The following is a 23,594-nucleotide window of genomic DNA, read 5'->3' as shown; positions in this document are numbered from 1 at the left end:
TTCTTGTGCCTTGCACAGGGAAATCGAGCGGCCGTGTGACTAGTATTCAGTGGCTGTGCCTTCAGCATCAGGTTCTTCTAGACGAGGTCGTTTTCTTTTTTTTTCTGTCACTAACACCGGTTTCCCTAAAATTCTCGCTTCCGTGTGTGCACCACGTGGCAGACGAAGAAGGCTTTTGCGCTCCTTGCTATTAGAAGGCAACATGTAGGTTAAGCAGGACAGAAACTGAGTTGGCACAGCTGTTGGCAGCAGCAACTTACGTTTCATGCCTACCTTGTAGCCGTCTGCTGTGAAATGAAGCGAGCACACGACATTCCTGGAGCTGGGCTTCCAATGGCTGCCCTTGTCACTCCATTTTCAGGAAATGTTCCGCAGCCATGCATTCCGGAGGTTTTCCTTGGACGGCAGCTCGTGGTATCGCAGTTCCGGGTTGCGTGAAGCATTTGACTTACAAAGCAGCACACGACAATTTTTAGGCATCGTATGCACTGCAATTTATCCACGGACCTAAATGAAGTCCAGAGAAATAAAGGCATTGCATGCTGACCGCACGACGGCAGGATACAACTGTCGCAAAGTAGGGAGGATTAGCAGGATTCCACCTTCGCGCGATTCCACATGCAGGTGCACTTCGCCGATATGCAGCGCCCCCACCTGCCGCCGTGGCCTGTCAGTGAACTTTCCCCTTCACGCGCGCTCTTTTGTTTGCGAGCCAAATCGGCGGGCTGCACCAGAGGGGGAGATCAAGCGACCATGCTATAACATACCCAAGGCGACGTCGCCAACGCTTGACTTGGTACCACGACGCGCAGGCCGCGGTACCATGCGCTGAGGACAACCGTTCGCGGCAACCGCCACGCGCAGAAAAGACTCGCCCCGTTCTCGCCCGCCACCAAGGCTTAATTGCTTCCACCAGGGGTTACCGCCAGCTCTACCACATGATGATGACGATGACGATAGTGGGGCTCCACGCCAACACTACACCATCGATTGCCCGGTGGTTGTTATCTGAAATGCGGCTTTTAGGCGAGAAATGTGCGCCATGCGGCGCAAGCAACTTTACAAGGGAGTGTCAGTATCCCCACAAGGTATAAAGCACCCGAGCCGGCCAGTAGGATCCTTCAGTAACATAAACCAGCATAGCGCATAATGGTCAGTTATCACAGAGAAATTTGTGCCACATAAATCAAGGCGGAACTTTGAGACTGCCCAAACAAGAGCAAGACCTTCATGCTCTGTAATGGAATAGTTACGTTCAGCAGCTATGAAGAGGCGGCTAGCGTAAGCGACAACTCGGTCGTGTCCCCGTTGGCGTTGGGCTAGGACGGCTCCGATTCCGTGACCACTAGCATCGGTTCAGACTTCTGTCGGAGCAGATGGGTCAAAATGAGGCAGTATAGGTGGAGTCATCAGTAGCGTGATTAGGTGAGAAAAAGCAGCAGCTTGGTCGGTACCCCACGTAAATGTGACATCTTTCTTCAGAAACTCAGTGAGGGGACGAGCGATGGTTGTGAAACCTTTTACAAACCTTCTAAAATAGGAAAAAAGTCCTACAAAACTCCGGACGTCTTTGACTGACCGGGGTACAGGAAAACTGGTGACTGCAAGAGTTTTCTCGGGGTCCGGCTGCACACCAGAGGCATTGACAAGGTGGCCCAACACTGTAATTTGCCAGCGTTCGAATAGGCAATTCGACGATTTTAATTGAAGGCCTGCAGTACGAAATATGTCAAGAATAGCTTGCAAACGCTGAAGGTGGGTCTCAAATGTTGGGAAATATACAACGACAACGTCAAGATAACAGACATGTTGACCATTTGAACCCTTGTAGCAGAGTCCATCATGCGCTCAAACGTGGCTGGGGTGTTGCATAGCCCAAACGGCATAACCTTGGAACTGATATAGGCCGTCTGGAGTTATAAACGCAGTCTTCTCTTTGTCTTTTTTGTCGACAGCAATCTGCCAGTAGCCGGAACGTAGGTCTATTGAAGAAAAGTATCGAGCGCCATAGAGACAATCGAGAGCGTCATCGATGTGGGGTATAGGATAAATGCCCTTTTTCGTGATTCTATTCAGATGGCGGTAATCCAGACAGAAGCGCCACGTGCCATCTTTCTTTCTAACGAGCACACCAGGGGACGCCCAAGGGCTCGGAGAGGGTTCAATAATTCCTTTGGTTAGCATCTTGGTGACTTCTTGTTGAATTACTTTACGCTCGGTGACAGACACCCGGTATGGTCGGCGATGAATGGGATGAGAATCACCTGTGTTAATGTGGTGGTTGACAAGTGAAGTCTGGCTGAGTGGACGGCTGTCGATGTCCAATATGTCATGGTATGAAGCCAGAAGGTGGCATAGCGCGGCTGAGTTCTCAGGTTTAAGGTCCGGGGCGATCATGGAGCGTAAGGTCGCATCGAGGCATGTGGCATCCTGCGAGTGACGTGGGTGATCGGAACGTACCTCTGCTGTAAAACAGGTGACGTGGTCGTCAGTTAAGGGTCTTAGCGTGGTGACCGAAATTTCTTGAGGTATCACTTGTTTTATGAAACCGAAATTAACAACAGGTAAATATGTTCGGTTAAAAGCCATGGTTACGACGGAGTGTGGGACAGTAATGTCGCGCACCAAGAGAACATCAGGAATTGGCGTCACGATATAATCCTCGTCGAGCACGGGAGAGGGTGTTGCCAATTCAACGAGTGTGAGAGCTTTAGGTGGTATCCGGAAGAAGTCAGTGGTGCACAAGCTATTCGGGAGTTCAGGGTGAGAATCCGGGAGAAGAGGAAGTTTTAGGCAGAGAGTACCGGTGGCTCAATTGATGAGGGCACAATGCGTCGATAGGAAGTCCGGGCCGTAGATTAGGTTGTGAGGGCAATTTTCAAGCACTGTAAATAAAACGGCGACATGGCGGCCAGCAATGCTAACACGAGCGGTACACATTCCAGTGATGGCCACTGTTCCACCATCAGCGACACTTAGGGCTTTAGTCGCTGCAGGCATAAAGACTTTTTTGAGTACGTGACACCGATAAGCACTCATTAGGGACACTTGCGCTCCGGTGTCAACTAACGCCGTCAAAAAAATACCATCCACATACACCTCAACGAAGTTTGTATTAGTGGGGAGCGTCAACGGAGGATTTTAATCAGTCGCAATTGATGCAGCACTACCTCCCGGAGCTGCATGGTCTAGTTTTCCATCCGAGAAAAGCCATAGTTGATTGGCGACGGATAGCAGCGTGATTGGGGTAATGGGGAACGGCGGCGTTGAGGTGATGGTGAACGAGCGGTGGAGCGGCTGTTAGGAACGTCGAAAGAAGGGTGTGCACGACTGGGCGAATACCGACGGGAGTCCTCGTATGGGGGGACAAGAGGAAAATGGGCTCCAGTTGGAAGGCGTCCGAGTGCTGCGACAGTAGCAGAAGATGTGGCCAACTCGGTGGCAGCGGAAGCAGATCGGTTTGTCGTCTGCAGTTCTCCATTCTGTCAACTTTCGGGATCACGGTAGAAAATGTGAGTCATGGCGTGGTGCATTTATTGTCATTGGTCTGGAGGTGGATCGGGTGACAGAGCAGGCCACAGGAAAACCGAGCTTTGCAATGTCCTGCCTCACAACGGCTTCAATAACGGAGACCGCCGGAGGCATGTGTGGGGTGCCATATATGGTGTCCCCGCTACTCACCGTAGCGAATGATCACCGCCGGTTCACGCTTAGCGAGCCACAGGGTCGCGACTCTGTTGCTTACTCGCGTGTAGCGCACCGCTCCGCGCGCGTTTAACTCATAAGGCGTTTAGCGCGGTGCGGCAAACAGACAGTGTTCAAATACAAAACACACAACACTTTATTGCCCTTCGCGGCACCCTGAACAACAGTACAACGTCCGCTCCCGGGACGCGGGGAGAAAGGCACCCGCACGTGGACGTTCACAATAAGGGGAAACCGCGAGCACGTCGCAGCTGGCAATGGCGAGCTTTGACACACCTGTTGGGAAAAGGTCCCTCGCGGCTATGCTGCGCACTCTCACGATGGCCACTGGGCCTGGTCCCGAGTGTTAGGGCAAACCCCGTACGCGTAAGCCTACAGCAACTGCTGCTCGGTGTGGTACGACCACTTCAAGCACTAGGCACCGCCGTGGGCTTAGCGTACGGTACCGAAGCTAGTACTCAAGTGAACACGCCTGCCGAGGTGCCACAGGCCACCCCAGGCAGGCTACAGCTCGGTGATTTTCAAAGGGGACGCGGACGAAGAAAAACACGTGCTTACCCGGCGCCGACCACGGAGGAGAGAGCCTCAGCTCCCCAGACGCGCACGTAACTCGTGCCGCCAACACGTGGTGCCATCTATTGCCACGTGCCGTTAGCAGAGCAAAAGGGTGTGGCTGTGTGGCGGAACGCCCGCGAAATGGTCGCGGGCGCGCCTCAGATCTCCACACATGGTCGAGTGAAAGTAGAGGAAGTGGTGCCGGACTTGATGCCTCAAGCTCCTATTGAACTATACGTGTCACGCTGTCGTGCATGGGTGGTGCGGAACCGAGATCGGTGTAGGTTGATGTAACAGCCGTGTTTGGTAGCCGCATAAATTGAGGCAGAACACGGCGGCTTTTGGCCATTTCGAAGTGGCAGCATTCCTTAATAAGCATATCTACAGTTGTGACGAGATACACGAGCAAGTTGAAGGCGTTGTCCACAATTCCCCTTGAGTATATGGCCCACCTTGTCACTCTGTCATTTGCTCGTTCATTTTCCGGCACAACGCAAGCACATCCTGTATGTACGAGACATACGACTCAGTTGAGGACTCCACATAAGTGGCGAGTTCTTTTTGAGCTTCCATTTGGCGAATGGACAGGTCCCCAAAGATGTCCCCTAGTCACTCCTTGAAGATATTCCAGCTGGTAATCTCGGTCTCATGGGCATCGAACCAGACTCGTTGGGTGCCATCCAAGTAAAATATTACGTTGGCGAGCATCATGGTAGGGTCCCATCGGTGTGTCTGGCTAACATGCTCATACATACGAAGCCATTAGTCAACGTGAAGCCCAGGTTGTGCGGAGAATGTACCGGGATCACTGGGGTAGGGCATCGTCAGGTATGTAGTGGCTGGAGCTACAAATGGAGACGCTGACGGGTTGTTGTCATTGGTAGCCATGGCCAGAGACTGAACCGTGCGGCCGCTGCGAAGCTTTGTGGTGAAGACTGGGAACGTTCCACCTCCACCAAATATGTTACGGAAAAGAAGAGACGCCGTATTGACGAGGCTGGAGATTAGATCTATTTAAAACCAGCGGTAATGGCGTGACCAGTTCACCAGCGATTGAGCGGAGACAACCCTTTGTCTTCCTTGTAAGGCACACACACGCCTCGCACCCTAGCATATCAATATGCCTGCATGTAGCAATATGAATGTCCTTCACAGGTTTCCAAATGGCTCACCGAAAAAGCCAATTGGGAACAGTTTTGAAAAGACAGCCTCCCAACCTGTACTGACTTGTGCGCGTTAAGCACTGAGGCTGCTGTGGACTACTTCACAGGTTTTCTAATCGATGTTGCCACCAAATGTATTCCTCAAACAGTGGACTATGTGGCAAACAACGTGTTTTTTGGTGGAACAATGAATGTCGGAAAGCGGGTAAAAACAAAACAAAGCGTGGAGACTGCTTTGAGAATCACCGACGGTCGAGAATCTCAGAAATTTTTTAAATATAAAATCCCAGGGTAGGAGGACGCGTAGACAGGCAAGAAGGGAAAGCTGGAAAAAATTTTTATTGAGCATCACATCATATACACATGAAGGTAAGGTCTGGAACAGGGTGAGAAGGGTGGAAGGAAAACAAGCATATGCACTCCCTCTGGTGGACACACAAAGTGATAGCTTGGAAGATCAGGCAAACAACCTAGGAGCACACTTTGAGGAAGTTTTCAGCTCGTCACACCACTCTCAAGAGATCCAATGGTATAAGACAAGAGTGGAGAATTGGAAAGTAGATACCAAATGTACAAAATACGAGACATACAACCAAGCTTTCTCTCTAGCTGAACTACAGGCATCTGTAAATTGCTGCAGCACTTTTGCTCCGGGGTCTGATCGTTTGGTCTATGAAATGTTGAAGAACCTACCTCTCGGAATGTAAAAAATTTTACTTTACCTCTACAATGCCATCTGGTTTGCCGGCGACATCCCCTCGAGCTGGATAGTAGTCTTTGTTATTCCCATTTTGAAAGAATGCAAGGATCCATCCTTCATTACGAGTTACAGGCCCATAGCACTGACAAGCTGCCTGCGCAAACTTTTTGAAAAAATGATAAATTGCCGACTCGTACACTTCCTTAAAACTAACAGCCTACTTGATCCGTACAAGTGTGGGTTTCACGAAAGCAGATCCACCATTGACCACCTGGTACATATCGAGGCACACATACGAGAGGCTTTCCTCCATAAGCAATTCTTCCTATCTGTCTGTCGATATGAAAAAAGCCTATGACACCACATGGCACTTTAGGATATTGCGAGACCTCTCACACTTAGGTGTCTGAGGTAATATGCTGAACAAAATTCAGAGTCACCTGTCCAATCACACTTTCCGTGTTCGAGTGAGGAATATCTTGTCTGGAACTTTTGTACAAGAGACAGGAGTGGCGCACGGTAGTGTGCTGATCTGCACACTTTTTATTATAAAAATGAATACCTTTCATACCTGTATTCCACGAAACATGTTCGATTGCACATACATCGATGATGTGCAGATAGGCTACAAATTATGCAACCTCGCAATGTGCGAGCAGTATGTTCAACTTGGCTTGAATAAGGTAACCAAGTGGGCAGACGAGAATGGATTTATCCTTAACCCACAAAAGAGCACTTGCGTTTTATTCTCAAAATAGAGAGGTCTCCATCTAGATCCGGACATTGACCTGCATGGTCAAAGGCTACCAGTGAAATCCGAGCAAAAAGTTTTAGACACCATTTTAGACAAAAAACTACCATTCATTCCTCACATTAAACACCTCATACTCCACTATTAATGATTTGTCAAGCTTCATTGTGTTTCAAACTGGCCTTCGATGACGCAGCCCTACTCAGTTCACCTGAAGGGTCTAGCAGAGGAAACTGATGTGTCACTTGAACACAGTTTAGTGGCTCCTGCAGCATTCTGCCACCCTGGCAATGGCAGATTATAGACTGCAATGTGTCCTTCCTAGAAGTTATAAAACATGCGCCCATTGCCCGTATTCTAGCATATTTCTGGGAACTTCAACACAAATACACGCGTCCTGAGTTCTTTACAGATGCCTCTAGATCTAGCTCTTCTGTGTCCTACACTGCTGTGAGCCCATCCTTTTTGGATGCTGGCACTCTACATCCAGACACAGGTATCTTCACAGTGGAAGCTTACGGGATACTTGTGGCCACTAAACACATCAAACAATTACAAATACAAAAAAGCAGTAATTTATACGGACTCCCTCAGTGTGGTAAAAGCTCTGCAAACTCTTAAAGAACAAAAAAAAAACTCTGTCCTCGTATCAGTTTACTCTATTTTATGCACACTCTACACACTCAAACAACATGTCATAATGTACTGGGTGCCAGGGCACTGTGAGATCCAAGGCAATGTGATTGCGGATCAGCTTGCTGAATCCGTCTTTGAAAGCACTGCCACTACACCGATATCGATCCCAGCCCTTGACCTTTTATTCAGTTTATTTATTTCGGACATAGTTACATGACATGAAATATGTCCACGAGGCAAGGCAAAAGGAGACTTGTATGTCTCCTGACGAGGCCTTCACCCTAGACGGTTTACCTTAAAACGTCTTTCAAACGAAAGCTCAGGGAGTACTGACAGAGCAAGTGGGATAGACACGCACAAAACAAACTACTTGTTAATAAGCCACATCTTGGTCATTGGCCGCCATTATCCAAATCACGTCGTACAGAGGTAACACTAACAAGGCCCAGGATAGGACACACATACATCACACACTCATATCTTTTGTTTGGTGGTGATCCACCATTATGTGACAGATGTGGTGAATCACTAACACTCCTTCACAATTTAATCCAGTGTGAACAATTGGAAACTCTAAAGAGAAAACACTTTCTAATACCCTGCTGACAACATATACCATTACACCCTGCAATGTTCGTCGGTAGGGAACCACTTTTCACTCATAAATCTATGCTAGCTTTTTTAAGAGATGTCCGCTTGTATCATGTAATATACCCAGGCATTGTGTAGCACGACCTCGCAAGAGAGGTTGCTGCTGCGGTATCTGCATTGAAAAGCACTTGCCTGGTGGCCCTTAGACACAAGGGCGCTGATGAGGCACTTGTGCTAGTGCCAAATATTTTCACACATGATTTTATTATCAGAACCTTTCGCCACCCATTTTTACTACACATTTCACGTCACTGTCATTATTTTATTCCATGTTTTACCCACTTTAGTGCGAAGAATTTTAAGACCCTTATACAGCCACCCAACATATTGATTGTTCACATCTCGTCTTATGACCTGGCGCTTTTTGGCCATCGAATGGCCTTTGCACCACTAAACACCACACATCATCATCATCCATGTTGCAACACTGGTGGAGGTGCTGGACTTCTACAACTGATGCTCGGGACTGCTCCGCAGCCTGGCACTTCAAGTCCGACACTGCAGCTTCTTACAGTGGATAACGCTGTCCACCGCTACAGTCGCTGACAGTGTGGACTTAGTCCCGAGGTAATTCCTCTGGAACATCTCAAGCAACCCACTCCACCTAGAGAAATGGTGACTGCAGGTGCTTTACAGCTGATATTTCACCAGCCTCAGGTTCCCGAGACATTTCATGGTGAGGCTTATGAAGACGTTGAGGACTGGTTAGTTAGGTATGAGCGAGTCGCCAAGGCAAACTGCTGGAGCATCGAACAAAAGCTTTCATGCACCGGCTTTGCTTTAGCAGACAGCACTCGTACATGGTATGCGAACCACGAGACAATGCTGTCTTCATGGAATGAATTAGGGCAGCAACCTCTCAGCACCTTCGGAAACAATGACCGCCGTGATTTTGCTCAGCAACTCAACGAGTCTCGCGTCCAGAAACTGAATGATAATGTCGCCATGTTTGTGGAGGACATGATCCACCTATTTCGATGGGCTGACCCTGAGAGGCCTGAAGCCAAGAAACTCCATCATTTGAAGCGAGGCATCAAAGGACAGCTGTTTGCTGGTATTCTTCACAATCTGCCGACGACCGTTGTGCAATTCGTCAAAAAGGCTACAGCTATCGATCGAACACTGTAGCAATGGTGTCATTATTATGACTGACCAAATGGCGCCTCAATCAGCGTCTCTGCTCTGACAGCCGGCAGTGACGGTTCTCTGCGTAAAATCATTCGCGAGGTTGTTTGGGAGGAGATCGGAAGCTTCCTTGTGACTCCGCGGAAACTTGCGATGGCTTCAGTTGGCGAAGTTGTGTGGCAGAAAATTAGGCAAGCAATTTCGTTGCCCGAGTCACTACCAGCCCAGTGTTGGACGGCTGGCATCGTCGTTCGTCACCAGTGTCACATACCTCGTTTGCACTGGCTCATACTTACAACTTGCGGCGACACCAGTCTACAATCCACCGTCCCTATCACCTCCACCACCGACCACGACGGCTCCACAATATATTGCTCATACGGAAACTCTGTTCTACCCTCTGTTCTACCCTCCGCCGACACCTGCAACTAGGTCGCCGAGGGCACCCACCAGTCTACCATTTGTTCGAAAGACAATTTCTGGTGCACCGTCGACCGCCATCCACTCTGTTTCAATTGTGGAAGAGCTGGGCATGTTTGCCGAATTAGCCCGTATTGTGAATAAAGATACCGGACTTATGCGCCAACCTTTTCACAACCTCATTTTGACACCCGACGTGACTGCATGCACTCGTAAGGGTAGCTATCCACTCAGTATCGTCGATCCTGCTCTTCTTCACCTTCGCCGAGCTCTTCACCAAATCGTCACAGTTATGCTGACACTGTCTGGGGCAGGTCCTCAAGCCCTCATCGAGGATACTAACAGCTGCGACCTTAGAATAAAAGGTTGCCGCCCATCGAGATGCTGCAGTACCTCCAGTACCGTTTGGATACGACAATACAATGAACGATGCAACGCTGCCGACCCTTAAGTAAATCGTATGCGCCGATCTATGTCTACATAGACAGATGTCCTGTCACAGCGCTGGTAGATACTGGAGCAGATTTCTCTATTATGAACCGAAAGCTTGCCGATTGGCTTAAAAAAACTTTGAAACTTTGTGGATGGAACCTAGCATAAAAACCACGGGGGGCCAACTGATGACACCAACTGCGAAGTGTACTGCCAGAATTTATACAGTCGAACATGGTTATAGTGAACCCACATATATCGAACTCACAAGTTATCCCCTTGAAGTTTCCTTGTAAATGTAGAAATACGCACCTTAATATCGAACAACATTTTTACCCATCTTCGAATATATCGAACCCCGCTGAAAGGTGCGCTTCAGCAATCGACCCTTCTCCCCCCCCCCCCCCCCCCGTGATCTTCGCAGCTCCGTGCGCAAGTTGGAAGGCGCGTTTTGCCACTCACAGCGCCCAGCGACCACGAGGCGCCACCGCCAAAACCCGAAACGCTCGAAAAAAGGTAAGGGCGAGAGGGCTCGGACTGCAATATCTCCAACTTGCGGAATGACTTTCTTGTTTGTTTGTTTCTTTTTCTCTCTTCCATGCTTTCTCCGCGTACCCGTCGGCTCGGAGAGCAAGAACGAAGGAGCCGGCACCTTTCTCCTTTCGTCTGTTCTTTTATTTATTTATTTTTGCTGTTTTGTGAGAGTTGGTCAGCCAACCACAGCTCAGTTGGCACCTTTTGCTGTTGCACTCGCAGGTGGCCATCACCTCGCAAGTGCTTTGTCAGCGAACACCTACCGTTGTTGCTTTCATAACATTGTCGGGTAGCCTACCTACCATCGCATGTGCAGCATTTCTCTTTTGCATGCGTGGTGTGCAAAGCAGCTGTGGAGTCTTTGAATTGTTGACTTCTCAAGTAGCTATGGCCAGCGTCAAAAAGCACAAGACCCTTGGCTTTGCGGCAAAGTTGAAGGCTATTCAGCTTGTTCAGGCGAGCGACAAATGTTTGACCGTTGCGAATGACTTTGGGGTACCACGAAGCACTCTGACTATCTTGTTGAAAAACAAGGCAGATATCAAGGCAAAAGCAGGGGAGCAACGAATGTCAGGAGCCTGTCATGTGTCGCTTGTGCCCGTGGGAATGTGGAAAAGGCACTTTCTGCGTGGTTTTTAGAAGGGCGCGTGAAGAACATTCCGGTGGATGGACTAATGCTGATCACCAAGTCCAAATGGTTTGCCTCTGCACTCGGTGAAACAACTTCATCGTCAACAGCGGGTGGCTTCACGGATTTAAGCAGCGCTACGACATGGTTGGCAAAACCAATTCTGGCAAAAGCGAAGCTGTCAGCAGCCAGGACATCCAGCAGTCGATGACGAAGGAGTGGCCAGAACCTTTGTGAAGTTTTCTCCTGCGGAATTCTCCAATGTGTGGCGAGACGTCAAGGCAGACACAGTGGTCAACTGCTTCCACAAGGCAAGCTTTGAGACGGCAGAACTTGCGGAAACCACTGAAGATTATGACGAGCACATAGACGACGCATTTCGCGAGTTCTCGTCCCGCTTTCCGGCAGCAGTTCGACATAAAATGTCTGCGGACAACTTCATGGAAGCGGACTGCAATGTCCAGGCTGACAGCTCATGTGATGAAGAGGTTCGTCTGAATGAGGCGCTGGCTACACACGCGTACTCCGCCACTGAAGTGGCGGCAGCGTTCAGCATCATTCACCGTGGTATCGGCCACATAGAGGGAACTGGGCTGTCGCACCTGCACAGCCTTGATGAGATCGAGACTAGTGTCTTTATCATTTCAAAAACGAAGAAGCTGGCCAAAATTAGTGATGTTTTTCACACAAATAATCCATTCTGTTGCGGCATATGTGCAGAATCAGTTGTCATTCTTGAATGCGCCTATTGTAGGTGATGATCCACTACGGGTAAGTTCTTGGAGCCTCTATTTTTTATATCGAAGTTTTCATATATCTAACTAATTCGCAATCCCCTTCGAGTTCAATATATCCGTGTTTGACTGCATCAGTGATTCAGCTTTCATTGCCACGTTCGTGATTTTCTCCAAGTGCTGCAAAGTCGTGATTTGGGTATGGATTTTATGTGTGAATACGACTCTGTCATAGACATTTTAGACAGATCAGTTACATTTTAGATGGCCCCAGATCAAGTCTCAGATATGAGATGTAATAATCAGGGACGTGAATATCTCCACGTCTTCAAAGATCATGTGACCCTTCCACCATGGTCAAGTGCTCTTGTAGCTGTGGGACCAGGCAGGCAACTTCGACCACATCGCCAAACAAATTTCAGCATTGCTGTTCAGCCATGGCCTATCTATTGCAAGAGCCATTGTAAGCATAAATTGCAGACACACGTTTTGGTTACGTACTTCAGTGCTGGGTGACGACATCTTGCAAGAGGTATGGCAGTCGCGTACATGAAGGAGCTTTGTTCCCTTCAAGAGCAGGTAGTAATAAAGGTGCTGCTTTTTCAGGAGTATGTTATGTACACTCATAACACACAAACATTCCAATGTCGCACCACCCCAGTGGTCTTGTGGCTAAGGTATTCGGCTGCTAACCCTTAAGCCGAGGGATTGAATCCCGGCTGCGATGGCTGCATTTTTTATGAAGGCATAACGCTGTAGGCCCGTGTGTTCAGATTTGGGCGAAGATGGCTTGATTATTGTGGCCGCAGCTGAGCGAGCCATCGTTCGCATCAGGAAGATGCATCAACGTCTAATTACGGACTTCTTTGCAGCTAAGTCTGCCTGAAATGCAAGCTGTGTATTTTGAAGTGCATTAAAACAGGTGCATGACTTTTTCCTTTTCATTTGGGAATGCGGTTATTTTGTTGCATACCACCGTGCGGTGGGATGCTATTTCGCCCGCTATTTTTTGGGGTAAGTACAGTGCATAATATTTGAGGTCCATTCCCGCAACAGCTATAACGAAATATTGGTTATAATGAGCAAATAGCGGCAGCCCTTCAATTTCGTTATAACGAGGTTTAACTGTAGGTAATCTGCCAGCTTCAGATATCGCTAGACGTATTGAATCATTCTGGATGGAATTCTACTGGGGTCCTTGATTCACACCACAGGTGTATGTGCTATAGAGGGCAGCCCAGATATGCAGGCTTATAACAAAATAAAAGATTCTGTTGTCCATGCAGATGGCGACTGCAGATATCAATTTAAAAAAAGTGCTATTTGCCGCCCATTCGCGAGAAGCAGTGCGTGCAAGGACATACATACCAAATGAATTTACTTTTGCATCTTTACTGTGCTGTTTTTTCACTCAGCGAACTAGAACTAAGCACTGTGTTTATAAATTACACAAAGACTATATCAATATGGCTTATACCAACAGGGGTACATACGTGCATTCATTAACATCGCTTGTACCAATGTACGACAGTGAGCTTAATAAAGCACAGAAGCATTTGGGATATGCCTGATTTACTTATTAACAAACAAACTCTTGTTTGAAAATAACTAATGCAACTTACCTGCACGAAAAATTGAAGACTGAGAAAAGCAGTAGGCCTCGATCTGCACTCACGCAATCAAGATATCACATAGTGCAGCATCAAAAACAGCTCAAGTAAGCTGATATTCACTTGCTACACTTTCTACATATGAAACTGACCCAAAAAGAAACTATTACATACTAATGTCATGCAGATTCTAAAGGAAACCTGCGACTAACACACGGAACACACAGATTCAAAGAAATACAGGTCACGACAGTCACAACATGGGCACAATATGTTTTGTGCTAAACTACGGTGCTAAGGCATCAAGATAATTTGTACAGTATAATGGACCACTATTTCCAATGTTTTTAACCGTAAATAAAAAGTAAAATTGTTTTATTCTGGAGTAATTGTATTACAGTTGAACCTCTTTTTAAGAAACACTGGTATAAGAGACACCAGTATGCATACAGTAAAGTAGGGGGATATGAAAATGCATACGAGGTACCCTACATACTGAGACATCTTGTATAAAAAGAACTGCTCCCTTGAGCATGCCTCTTATAAAGGGGTTTAACTGTATTAAGAAGGTAACTATTCAGCAGTGGTCGCTATTTCTGTAGTTCATTGTATATAGACTCACCTTTAAAGCTGGCAGCAACCCCAGGGGGTCGAAATTTCTGGAGTCCTCCACTACGGCGTCTCTCATAATCATGTGGTGGTTTTGGGACATTAAACCCTACATATCAATCAATCAATAAAACTGGCAGAAATCAGGCAAGCCGTTTTTTTTCTGTCTACTTTTAAAAAGTGCTGACAGCCCCTTTAATGAAGGTTTGTTAGCACTTTTTGTTAGCCGAGCATAAATTAAGCCTTTTAATGTTGATGTCTGCTGTGTGTCACGAGTGAATTCAACCGCTTTTGCATTGAAGCGATGCCGTTTTACTGAAGCACAGTGGTGCCACGTGGTGCCGATCATCCTTGGCTACTTGCGTGCAGCTCACCGCCTACACGGTTCACGCCATCACTGTCTGGCCACTTGCACGTTTGTACATTTCAAATGTGAATGCATTTCTTAGTCGAGGCATGTCAGGCATCTGTCGGTGTCTCTGCACCGGCAGGTGTTATTTCTCCGCTCTCACTTCCTCTCCCGTAGCAACAGCTGCAGGCAACCAGAGCCACATCACCAGTAACCGGAGCTGGTGATGTGGTCGGAGTATTGGAGAGTGAGGGGAGAGGAGGAGTGTTCTCTGGCATGGGAGGGCGCTCGCATCGCGGGAGCTCGGCGGAACTCTCGCATGTGTGAAAAGAGTGTAGGAGAGGTTAGGTGTAGTGCTTCGACACTCCTTCTCTCGCCCTTTGCTCTGTCTCATCCCTGCATCCCACTCTCCCGTCCACTCACTCGTACCTATATTAAAGTGAAGCACGTGGGCCTCACTCTCCACCGTTTGCTGGCTGATGAATGTGTAAATAAATGGTTACGGTACAAATCCTCCTCTCGCCATTAATTTACATCAGTGAAATTACTTTTACTATGCCATGTACTCTCGGCGCAAAAAATGCATTCGCATTTACTCACGATTCCCTTCGGTGAGGTGTGGGTAATTTTTTTTTTTGTGCGTGTATCATTCATACCGAACTGCACAGCTTCAGAGAGAGTAGCCTGTTCTTTCAACACGGCTAAAAGGAGCATTTCGCAATCAAAGTGCACTCGCAAGAAAGATGATGTGCAGTGCACTTGGGTTTATTGGTGCCCACCCGCTTAACAACATCGACGTCTCGACCCTATTCTGTCCACAGCGTTCCTGTTCTTTGTTTTTTATTGCTCAATAAAGGTGCACCAGCTGGCCCAGCAGTCAGTACTCACCATCCTTTGATGACAATGTTCAGGATTGCATGACTGCTGGAAGTACCGTATTGAGGTCTGGTCTGCTCAAAAACAAAAACAGTGCATGCTTTTAGTTTGTGATGTCACTATCTCGGGCATGAAAGCTAGTTTTTTACTGAGATACTCTTTCAAGACATTCAGTTTATGAGAAATTTCATTCGAGACTTAGTGATAGTGTCTTACAAGAAGTGCCAAGTTTGTTTTTGCATTGGGATCTGTTTTGCTAACTTTCTTGTGGGAAGGGTAGTTTGTCATGAATCTTCACTCTTCGGGTGACTGGTGTCATATATGAAAATTACAACAGTTGCACTTTTTCTAACAGATGTCAGTTTATATTCTGCAGGAAACAGTGATAAGCCCACACATCTTGGACTTCCTGGAACAAGCACTTGAAGCAATACCGATGCAGCAGGCTGCAAAAGCATCGCCTGTGGCATCAATTGGTAAGATTATAGCTTAGCATTTATTTTAGAGCTGTACGAATAGCAAGATTCTGAGAAAGATACGTATTCAAATATTTAAGTCTCACTGTGAATCAAGTCATATAATCTTCTACTACAGTTTGAACCCCTATGTAAGAGGCATGCTCCAGGCAACAATTCTTGTCTTTTATGTGAGACGTCTATTATAAGCAGAAGAATTCACGTCACACATATGAAAAAAAGAAAGAGACGGTCCCACGACTACGATCGCATGTTCTTCGGCGACGCCGTACGATAGAGGGTGCTCTATAGTACAATAAAAACGCTGTCTTGGCGCGCGACGTATTCGGAAGCTGGACTACAGAGGATGGACAAGGCTGCTGAGCAGTTTGCGGACAGGGCGGCAGCGGCTCGCGCACGAAGAAGAGGCCGAGGAAGCTGAGCTCTCTCCTCCTTGGTCGGCGCCCTGAAGCACGTGTTTTCCTTCGTCCGCGGCCCCTTTGGGAATCGCCGGACTGTAGCCTGCCTGGGGTGACCTTGGGCACCTCGGCGGGGGTGTTTACTTGAGTGCTAGCTTCGGTAGCGTACTCTAAGCCCACAGCGGTGCCTAGTGCTTGAAGTGGTCGTACCACAACGAGCCGCACTTCCCGTAGTCCTACGCGTACGAGGTTTGCTCTAACACTCGCGACCAGGCCCATTGGTCATCGTGAGAGTGCGCAGCATTGCCGCGAGGGACCTTTTCCCGACCGGCGTGTCAAAGCTCGCCATTGCCATTGCGGGCGAATTGGATTGCTACTGCTCCCTTTGAATGCATGGCAGTTTCATGTCACAGCGCTCCGAAACGGCTCTCAGTGGAGCTTCCGAGGCGCAGATCGGCACCGCGGCCTCAGCCATTGCCGATTTTGCCTGCTGGCTGCTACGCAACCTAGCAGCCAAGCTCATTTCGAGCACGCGCCTGTACCACTAGCCTCAAGCGGCCTAGCAATTTCACGTGAAGCTGCCCCAAAAGTCAGCTGTGAAAAACAGGCGCTCCCCAAAGTCGCGACGGCCGGTATGCATTTGAAACCGCGCTACTTATCGAGCTAGGAGACAGTTCCCCTTCGCTCGCCCGCGCCGCTAATGCACCGACAGCTTCCTTTCAAGCGGGCGCACAGACGCTGCTGCAAAATGCTGCCCAAATGATTCAGGTACTCACGGGGGCAGTCGAAACGCTTTCGGCCGTTCTGAAACGCCCTCATCCCGCTGTCATGTTGGCCGTTCCGACCTACAGCGGGTATGGTGATCTGCAAAGTGCAAGAGATTACCTGGACTCCCTCACACGTTATCAGAGAGCCATGGGTCTAGACGACCAGGAAGTGCTCGGACGCGTCGTCCCGGCTGCACTGACTGACACGGCGGCCAGGTGGCATCGGCTTTCCAGCCACCGAGCAGCAACCCTCGATGAGTTCCGCGCGGCCTTCCTGCGTGAATTCTTACCCGCTGACTACGAGAGTAGGATGCGGCGCGAGCTCGAGCTCTGCACACAAGCTCCTAATGAGTCGCTTCAGGAGTACGTACGCGTGATGGAAGACCTTTTCTCTATCGCTGAGCCCAGAGCCTCGAACGAGAAGTGCGTCGAACGGGTGATTAGGCAGGCACACCCGACTTTTTCGGCATACCTGTGCGGCAGTCACTACCGTGATTTGGAGGAATTGGCGGTCGAGGCAAAGCGCATCCAAGGCGACATTCTCGCTGCGCGTTCCTATCGCCCGCTACCGCCAGCCAGCGAGGCCCTCGAACCGCGCTGCGCGTGGGGAGGGGCCACGACCCTTCCTCAGCGGCAACAGCCCGCCGGAGCTGCCTTTGCGGCTACCGCTACAGGTGGGCGCACGTGGGAGATAAGCGATCAAGCTTTAGATCCCTACACGTACGGGAGGCGTGCAGCCGATGCTGCATCGCAACTCGATGCGCGCGAGCAGGGACAAAATCCAACCCAGTGCATCACCGGTGGTAACGGTCGTCAGAGCGGTTCCTTTGATCACGCGGTGAACCGACCCCTGCAGCTCGAAGCTGCTCTGTCTCGGGAAAGGGACCGCGATGGAGTGCGTTGCTTCCGCTGCCATCAACGAGGGCACATAGCGAGGGAGTGCTCCGCGTGTTTGTCTCCTGTGAGGCAGGGAAATGGGGGGCGGGCCATTCGTGCAGGCACGAGCAGCCGAACCCTTGCTTCTCTCTTTTGCGTACCGGGCAAGCAGTCTTTCTGGTGCGCACGCGCCGTTTATTTCGGTCACCATTGTCGATTGCGAATTCTCGGCATTGCTAGACATGGGCGCAAGCGCGTCATTGTTTGGCAAACAGGTGTTGTCCCATCTGCAGAAGCGCCCGGTGCGCTTGCGGGACAGCTGAACGACATTCACTTTCGTGAAAGGCGTGGCCCAGTCGGCGGGCGCTGCGAGTTTGACTGTCAGATGGGGAGGCCGAATGAGACACGCGCGTTTCGTTCATCTTCCAGGGCTCAGTGTTCCTGTGATTCTCGGTCGGGACTTTCTCCGAAAAACCGGTATCGTAGTGGACATTGTGAATGGAGGCTATCGCGACAGACCCTTTTCCAAGCTAAAGCCGTTCATCAGCCCACCGAAGTGTAACCCCAGGCCCGTCAGCCAGACCAAGAGGCAGGTAATTGATGGCTTGCTGGACGAGATGTTTTCAGCTGGCATTGTTCGCCGTTCGTCCAGCGCCTGGGCGTCTCCAATTGTATTGGTGCCTAAGAAAGATGGCAGTCATCGCCTGTGCGTAGACTACCGCCGTCTGAACGGAGTGCCTTGTAAGGATGCCTATCCGCTTTCTACGATTAGCTCCATCGTCGGAAACCTCGGCACTGCGCGGTATTTTACCACATTAGATGCCTCCAAAGGTTACTTACAGGTCCGGGTGGATGAGCATGACCGGTTCAAGACCGCGTTCACGTCCCACAGAGGGTTATTTGAGTTCACTCGTATGCCCTTTGGTCTTTGCAATGCTCCTGCGACGTTTCAGAAACTCATGGACCGCGTCCTCGGGGAAGCAAAGTGGTCTTACTGCATGTGCTATTTCGACGACATCGTGAGTTTTTCACGAACCTTCGAAGAGCACTTGGCTCACATTGCCGAACTGCTCGAGAGGGTGAGAGCCGCCGGGATGACGTTAAATCCCGCTAAGGTCCAACTAGTGCGAACTTGAGTTCAGTTACTTGGCTTCACGCTGGGCGAAGGCTCCATTGAGCCAAATCGGGAGAAACTTCGAGCAATCCTCGATTTCCCCGCGCCCAAGGACGTACGTGGCCTGCGCCGCTTTCTCGGAATGGCCAATTTTTACCGGTTTTCCATTCCGTCCTGTGCCCAAGTGCAGGCGCCCTTCACCAAGCTCTTGGGTAAGTCAGCTGAGTGGCGATGGGGACTTGAGCAGCAAGAGGCGTTTTGTCGTCTGTCTAGCGCCATTGGGGAGACGGCGCAGCTCAAGCTCCCCGACCTGACCAGACCGTTTGTTGTCTAGACTGACGCAAGCAATCTGGGATTAGGAGCAGTTCTCTTACAGGAATACGATGGTGTGTTGCAGCCGCTGGCCTTTGCCAGCCGCTCGTTAATACCCGCGGAAAGGAATTATTCCGTGACCGAGAGGGAGTGTCTCGCCATCGTGTTTGCACTGCGGAAGTTTGATGTCTACTTTGATGGGACAAAATTTGTGGTGCGAACAGCTCACAGCACGCTTAGCTGGCTGATGCGGCTCCGTGAGCCTGCAAGCAGGCTAGCGTGCTGGGCTCTCCTAATACAGCATTATGACTTTTCAGTGCAGTATCCGAAGGGGAGCACTAACGTCGTAGCTGACGCGCTATCTCGTGCCTCAGTGTCTACCAGGAGCCTGGATCCTGGTGCGACAACCGCTAGCGGTGCCTTTGCGCAAGCGAGCAGCGCGGGCGAAACGGCGGCGGAGCCGCCGACTGGAGAAAAGTGTGAGGGAGCCGACGAGCAAACCCTTTCCACAGGCCAGGCAAGCAGCGCGCCGCGAAGCGGGCGAAAGGGGGAGCGAAAGGGAAGCGAACCCATGACGCCAATGCGAGCAAAGGCGATGGCTGCAGTCCTGAGTGGGAACGATACCAAGCTCCCCTTTGGGAGAATGGGAATCGCTTTCAGCAGACAAGAGTTACTGAAGGCCCAGCAAGATGATCCGTTTTGTCGCGAGTTGAGCGACGGTCTCAGGGAGACGGAGCGCCGAGACGCTGCTGGTAGTGCGGCGGGCCAGGGCGACGGGAACCGGCGTGTGTCGCTGGGTCCCCCGCGGATACATACTTTCTGGACCATGATGGACTCCGGCTGAAATACATAGCCACCGATGAGGAGTCAGTGGACCCGTTTGAGGTGGTTGTGTCCAAAAGTCTGAGAGGTGCACTGTTGCGAGCCTCTCACGACGATCCTATTGCCGGTCACCTGAGTGGCTCTAAAGTTTTTGCGAAACTGAGCAAGGTTGTCACTTGGCTTGGCATGAAGTGTGACATTTTTCGCTATTGCGTTCGTGCCACATCTGTCAAGCGGTGAAATCAAGGGGTGGCAAGCCGCCTGGCTTGATGAAACCGATTGTCAGTGAGCGTCCGTGGCAAGTAGCCACCTGCGATCTAATGGGGCCGTTCCTCCGGAGTAAGCAGGGGTTCATACATCTGATGATAGTCGTGTATCATTTTTCCATATGGGTGGAGCTGTTTCCGCTGCGGAATGTGACAGTGCGAGCGGTGTTAGAAAGGCTACAGGAAGTGTTTTGTCGGTTCGGCTTTCCGAAAAGATTGATCACGGACAACGCGTCGTATTTCACCGCTCGGGTGTTTGGTGATACGTGCCGTTCCCTAGGAATAGATCACTGCACCACTTCGCCCTACCATCCCCAGTCCAATTTGACGGAGCGAACCAGTCGTACGCTCAAACCGATGTTGGCGGCCTTTGCCGAAAGTCGAAAGGACTGGGCAGACCATTTGAGTGAACTCGCATTTGCAAACCAAACATCCGAGAGTCGCTCTACTGGTTTCTCTCCCGCCTTCCTTAATTTCGGAAGGGAGTTAGCAAATCCGGTGACCAGTGTCATGCAATGCCAGCTCGGAGACAAGGAAGAACCGGCAGCCTGTTCTGCTTACGCTTCAACACTTCGGGACAGGCTTTGTCGAGCTCTCAGTAGAGCAAGGCAGAGTTAGGCATCAGCCAGGGCCGAGCAAAAGGCCCAGTACGACCGAAAACATTGCCACTTTTCATTTATGGTAGGTGACCTCGTCCTGAAGCGCAACCACGCTCTTAGCGATGCGAGCAAGGGTTTCTCAACTTCGCTCGCTCCAAAGTGGCTTGGTCCGTACCGAGTGGAGAAAGTTTGGACGCCACTCACGTACTTGCTGAAAGACACGCTTTCGGGAAAACTCAGCCGTGCCCACATCGCGGACCTGAAAGCCTTTGCGTCGAGGTCTGATGAGCCTGCTCCAGCACCCAGTGGCTCTTCGCGCAAGCAACGGCGGCACCCCGGACAACAGTACAGCCTCCGCTCCCGGGACGCGAGTAGCGAAGGCACCCGCACGCGGACGTTCACAACAAGGGGAAAACCGCGAGCACGTCGCAGCTGGCAATGGCGAGTTTTGACACCCCAGTCGGGAAAAGGTCCCTCGCGGCTATGCTGCGCACTCTCACGATGGCCAATAGGCCTGGTGGCGAGTGTTAGGGCAAACCTTAACGCGTAGGCCTACGGCAAGTGCGGCTCGTTGTGGTACAATCACTTCAAGCACTAGGCATCGCTGTGGGCTTAGCGTACGCTACCGAAGCTAGCACTCAAGTAAACACGCCTGCCGAGGTGCCCAAGGCCACCCCAGGCAGGCTACAGTCCGGCGATTCCCAAAAGGGACGCGGATGAAGGAAAACACGTGCTTACGTATCGAGAGAGCTCAGCTATACGAAAGTAATCCGTGCCGCCCGCACGTGGCGCCATCTATTGCCACGTGGTGTTAGCAGAGCAGAAAAGCAAAAGGGTGTGGCCGTGCCCGCGAAATGGTCGCGGGCGCACTTCAGATCCCCACAACAGTCGACTAATAATGATGTGTTGATTCCTGCAATGTTCTACAACCTACCTTCGTTGCGACAACTCTACTTGCTTCGTGTGAGGAGCCCTCCTTAGGAAACCGCTGTGCCACTTGAACACCTTTTGATGGCTCCTGCAGCGTACCTGCCACCGTGGCAATGGCAGACCATAGCCTGCGATGTGTCTTTATTAGAGGTAACAAAGCATGCACCAGGTGGTCAAAATTTCTGGAGCCCTCCACTACGGCGTCTCTCATAATCATATAGTTGTTTTGGGACGTTAAACCCCAGATATCAATCAAGCATGCGCTCATGGTACACATCCACACACACTTCATGGAACTGCAACATAAATACACTTGTCCTGAATTCTTTACTGATGCCTCAAAGTCTTACACTTCTGTTTTGTACGCAGCGGTCGGTCCGTCTTTTTCGGATGCTGGCGCTCTGCATTCTGACACAACCATTTTCACTGCAGAAGCTTTTGCAATACTTGCGGCCGGTAAATACTTTAAAGAATATAAGCTACAAAAGGCAGTAATTTACTCAGATTCCTCAAGCGTCGTAAAAGCTTTGAAAACTCTTAAAAAACACAAAGACCCTGTTCTTGTCTCACTTTACTCACTACTGTGCACAGTGTACAAGCCTAAACAGCATGTTGTAGTGTGCTGGGGGCCAGGACACTGCGAGATCCAAAAAAATGTGATGGTGGACCAGCTAGCCACATCTTTCTACGACAGCACTGCTAATACATCTGTAGCTATCCCTGCTCTTGTCCTAAAACCATATTTTGAACGAAAGCTTAGAGCTTATTGGCAGAGCACATGGGATTGTCATAAAGAAAATAAATTACACGTCATCAAGCTGTTCCTTGGTAATTGGCCGCCAGTATCAAAATCATGCCACACAGAAGTTACACTTACAATGCTATGAACAGGGCATACATACAGCACACACTCACACCTTTTGTGCGGTGGCGATTCCCCTTTGTGCGATACATGTGGTGAATCACTTACCGTCGACCACATCCTCATCCAATACATCGAATTAGACTCTATTAGAAATTTTCTGTTAGCTTACCGTGAACACATTCCACTTCATCCTGGGATGTTCATTGGCAAAGAACCACTTTTTAAATATTACTCATTATTTGCTTTTTTCGATGAAGATCAAAGCTTCAGCATCATATACAAGGGAAACCTGTAGCATAACCTCTCCGCAGAGGTTGTTGCTGCGGTAGCTACTCTTAGAAGCACCTGCCTCTCACCCTTTGGTTTTTAAAGAGGTCGAGGAGGCATTCGGGCTATTTTACAATCCCTCACTTGTAGATATTGTGGTTACTTGTCATTCATTCGACGCCCTACATCAACTTGTGTATCACTGTCATAATTTTAAACTGTATACACATATTTTGCGCTTTTATACAGCACTTGATTTTATGCCTTTATACAGCCGTAATACACGTTATCATTGCAATCATTAGTCATCAATTACATCACATCAAAGACATGACGCTCTTTGGCCACCCAGGGCTCTTGCACTACAAAACTCCACTAATCATCATTATTCTCCATGCCACACATCCAACATGTCCGACTTCTT

The 23,594-nt window shown here is 49.6% G+C and overlaps 1 protein-coding gene across 5 annotated transcripts in view; it reads left to right on the top strand.

Moving 5' to 3' along the window:
* tweek (transmembrane protein KIAA1109 homolog tweek) overlaps window positions 1–23,594 on the top strand; it is a 1,194,469-nt gene that overhangs the window by 1,044,918 nt on the left and 125,957 nt on the right. For all 5 annotated transcript variants that reach the window (XM_075882507.1, XM_075882492.1, XM_075882501.1 and 2 more), the window contains one exon: window positions 15,855–15,954. In XM_075882507.1, coding sequence (XP_075738622.1) covers window positions 15,855–15,954 — 100 coding nt within the window. The remainder of the gene's footprint in view (window positions 1–15,854; window positions 15,955–23,594) is intronic.

Source organism: Rhipicephalus microplus, chromosome 2, assembly GCF_043290135.1.
Source record: "Rhipicephalus microplus isolate Deutch F79 chromosome 2, USDA_Rmic, whole genome shotgun sequence".
NCBI lineage: Eukaryota > Metazoa > Arthropoda > Arachnida > Ixodida > Ixodidae > Rhipicephalus > Rhipicephalus microplus.
This window is presented reverse-complemented; position numbering and strand designations above follow the sequence as displayed.